The sequence below is a fragment of the Chiloscyllium plagiosum genome, chromosome 37, assembly GCF_004010195.1.
Source record: "Chiloscyllium plagiosum isolate BGI_BamShark_2017 chromosome 37, ASM401019v2, whole genome shotgun sequence".
Taxonomy (NCBI): Eukaryota; Metazoa; Chordata; class Chondrichthyes; order Orectolobiformes; family Hemiscylliidae; genus Chiloscyllium; species Chiloscyllium plagiosum.
Window position 1 is genome coordinate 23,803,420 of NC_057746.1, and position 4,286 is coordinate 23,807,705.

The 4,286-nt window shown below is 42.9% G+C and overlaps 1 protein-coding gene across 1 annotated transcript in view; it reads left to right on the forward strand.

The window, feature by feature from the left end:
* Positions 1–4,286, forward strand: part of LOC122541521 (probable G-protein coupled receptor 139) — a 15,066-nt gene extending 10,780 nt beyond the window's left edge. Inside the window, exon 2 of the mRNA XM_043678347.1 lies at positions 3,382–4,286. Within this exon, the coding sequence (XP_043534282.1) occupies positions 3,382–4,286 (905 nt within the window). The remainder of the gene's footprint in view (positions 1–3,381) is intronic.

Here is a 4,286-nt window from a genome sequence, read left to right on the forward strand (position 1 = left end):
AGCTACCAGTTCTGTCCATCTGTAATCCAAATCTCTGTAAGCTTTGAAATCCGAGGCCCATGTTTCTAACAATGCTCTAGTTCATTTGCCTTCCCTGTTTACTCTCTTGCTTTGAAATAAAAGCAGTTTAATTTCAGTCCTACCTTTCTTTGTTTTATTTCTGCCTGCGCATATTGTTTGACTTGCTCCTTTTCCCAACTCTACCAATCTCAGAATGATCTCTTTCCTCACTATCTCCCTGCGAACCACCACACACCTCATCTTACGAGCTTAAGTCCTCCTGAGTCGCTCTCACAATTTCTCTGTCAACATATCGTTCCCTTCCAATTCAGGCACAATTAATTCTTCTTATATAGTTTCCAATTATCCAGTGTGAACTCTTCTCCCCTGCACCAGCTTCTCAGCCACGCATTCATCTGCTCTATGGTCCTATTCCTATCCTCACTCGCTAACATCACCAGATGTAATCCAGGTATTACTAACCACAAGGATCTCCATTTTCAATTCCTGCATAACTTTTTACATTCTCCCTTCAGAATCTCATTCTTTTCCATTCCTATGTGGTTGGTTACAATGTGTGCAATGACCGCCTGCTCGGCCCTCTCCCCTTTGAGAACATTTTGCCCTCTCTTTGAGATATCCTTGATCCTGGCACCAGGTAGGTAACATACCATTCTGATTTCTTGCTGCTAGCCACAGAAACGTCTGTCTCCGCCTCTGACTAGAAAGTCTCCTATCACAATGGATCGCTTGGAACCTTAGCTATCACTCATTCCGTGAGAGCCCGTCTCGGTACCAGGAACATGGCTGTTTGTGTTACATTCCTCTGAGAGTCCATCACCTCCTACATTTTCCAAAACAACATGTTTCAGATGAGGATAGCCACAGGAGATACCCGCACTACCAGCCCCAGGCTCCTACCCTTAATTAATGTGTATGCTAGAATTTGTGTGTTTAATGACATCTGTTCCCACTGTCCCTAAGGATGGAGACTTATGTATAAATTGAGTGTATTTCAATGTGTTGCCTCATTTTGACTGTTTCTGTTTTCACCAAAAAATGGCACCACAGGCGCTTCCACTTGAAATTCTCTTTCCCGTTCTTGCCGTCTTTGGAATTCCTGGTAAGTGATTCGAAGCCACTGTGACATTTTTCTTGTGTGTTCTGATTTGATTTGGGTGTCTGCAATTTTCTCCAATGTCCCCCATATGGAATTCCTGCTTATTGCTGAGCTTGCCACTCCTTCATTACCATTGATTTCGGAGTGAGCTTCATCAGTCCAGTCCCAGATGACTGAGGGTTGGAAACAAATGTGTTTCACTCAAATAAAGAAAACAAGGAATGGCAAATCAATGTTTTGCATCGATCATTACGGTGGAGAATATTTCAAACATCACATTAATGCTGAAGAATATGGGAGAGGAATTATGTCATTTCAACATCACTGAAGGAGGAGTATTCGACAAACTAATGGGGTTCAAGGCAAATAAGTTTCCTGACCGTGACGACTTGCTTCTCAGCACTCTAAAAGAATTAGCGACAGGGCCATGCGTTCGCTCTAAATGACAAAACATTCTTGGTGTGTCTGGAAATGCCAAGGATTTACAAAACTGACAATGTGACTCCTATTGTAAAAAGCGAGGGAGGCATAAAGAGAGTAAGTATATCGATTGTTGAAAAATATTGGAACGAATTAATAAGGTTAGGGGTAACAGAACATTTATAAAACGCAAATCTCATCAAGCAGAGTCAGCACAGGTTCATGAAGGGAAATTTCTTGGAATTTCTGAAGAAGTCTCAAACAGTTTGGATGGAGAGGAAACAGAAGATCCGTTGGATTCTGACATTGATAAAGCACTCAATGAAGTACCTCAGAAACGCGTAAGTAGTTAAGGTAACAGCCCATTATGTTGGAGGCAGCATAATAGTATTGGATGGAGAATTGGCTAAAGATCAGAAAACAATGAATGGGGATATGGGATTTGTCCGAGACCCATGACCAGTCGTGTTCTGGAGGGATATTAAGAGCTTATATTAAATACTTGCAGAAAGGAAGTGAATGTACTCTGTCCAAATTTGCAAACGATATCAAATAAAAATGGAAAAGGCAAATTGAGAGAGGAATTCAAACAGTTTACAGAAAGATGTTGATCAGTTATGTAAGTGGGGAAAATGGCAGAAACCGGAGTATAATGCGGGTCAATGTGAAACTGTTCATTTCGGAATGGAGAACAAAGGACATAGTTTTATTTAAACGGGGAAGAGTTGCAGAAAGCTGGAATTCAAAGCGTCTTGGAGTTACCTGAGAATGAAACATATAAAGCCACGTCACAGATAAAGCATAGTGAGGGAGTCTACTCATGGCAGTTTAGAAGAATCAGAGGTGATATTATTGAGACGTATCAGATTTCTAAAGCAATTTAGAAGGTAAATGTTGAGAGAATGCTTTCCCCTCATTGAAGAGTTCTTTGGCTATTCCCATTTTCACTAGAAAATGGGACCACAAGCATTTCGATTAGAAATTCCCAACTCCACCATGAAGATTCTTCAAATTATTGTGAAGTGCTCAGACGATGAGTAATTTTCCTTGCCTGTGATGTTTTGAAATGTCCCAGAGGGCACTATCTCAGAATAAAGGAGTGCCAATTTAATACTGAGATGAGGAGAAATGTCTTATCTCTCAACTATTGTGACTGTTTGAAAGTTGGTGCCATAGAGAGAGCTGTGAGGGCGGAGTCCGCATGTATGTTTAAGGACTGACATCGACAGGTTCTTGATGGTAGGGGCAGACATAAAATACATCTCAGAAATAAAACTTTTTTGACGGAAGTTAGCCACAGATGAGGAATACAGAAACGTACGAATTCGGAACAGAATGTGTCACTTTGAAACCTTTCCAAATTTCATCAGGAGTATTGTTGATGAGAATAAGCTCCAGTTTCCTGCCTGTATTACACAGCCCTCGAAGGCCTTGTGAGTTCAAAACAATCCAACTCATTCTTTCTGATACAGCCCCACTACCTTCAGAGGAAGAGAATTCCAGATAGTAAACACCCTTGAACAGAATAGAAATATCCTTATTTCTATTTAATAAGGGAAACTACTTATTACTAAACTGTATCCCCAAGTGCCCCATAAAGAGGAGACTATTTCCCAGTGATCCATCTTATCCAGTCTCCACGATAACTGACATGTTTCGCTGAGATCACTTTGCATACAGATGTTGCCAATAAGACGTCAGTTTTTTTTCATTGATGTACAAGTCTAGAATCACCAGGCAGCACCAGAAAATTTGCAGAAGCCTCCTTCTGGAGTTCCAGACCTTGTCTGTGCCCATCTCTCTATTTTGATACATGTGACAATTGGGATTTTTTTTTACAGCGAACCTGATGACAGTGCTGATTCTTTCCCAAGGGAAGTGTGGCCTTTCCAAAGGAATCACTCTCTACATGACTGCCATGGCAACAGGAGATCTGATGGTCCTTGTCTTCAACGTGATTGTGGGCCAGATCTTCAAGTATCATTTCCCGGGCTCACTGCTGAACTACACCCCCGCCTGCCGACTCAGTGCCTTCCTGCAAGGGCTCAGCATCCAACTCTCCATCTGGTTTACCATCATCTTCACCTTTGACCGCTTTGTAGCAATTTGCTGCAACAAATTAAAGGCGAGATATTGCACTGGAAGAACAGCCAATGTGGTCATATCCATTGTGAGTGCTTTTAACATCATGGTCAACATTCCCTTGCCTTTTCGCTATGAGCCCACTCATGTTCTGAACAATGTACAATGGGGCTGCCGCACCGTAACCGGTTACCTCACTTCACCGGCCTGGGCAGCTCACCGGTGGCTCACCAACATCTCAAACATGTTTCTTCCTATTCCCCTGCTGCTGCTGTTGAACTCTCTCACTGCCCGGCACATTCTGGTAGCCAGCAGAGCTCGCCGTGCCCTGAAGAAGAGCAGAGATGGTGCTGGGGAAATGGGCGGAGACCCCGAGCTGAAGAGCAGGAGAACCTCCATCGTTCTGCTCTTCACGATCTCCGGCTGCTTCGTGTTACTCTCAGCGCCCATCACTCTCATCCACATCTGTGTCGGTGTTACACACACAGTGGCTTTCCAAGGGTCAAACTCGCTCTATTTGGGAATCATGGCGGCATTCCTGCTGATGTGCACCAGCTCCTGCACAAACACTTGCATTTACGCACTGACACAGAAGAGATTCAGAGAGGAGGTGAAGTATGTGCTGAAATCTCCCTATTCTCTGCTCTTTAAGATACATGAATAA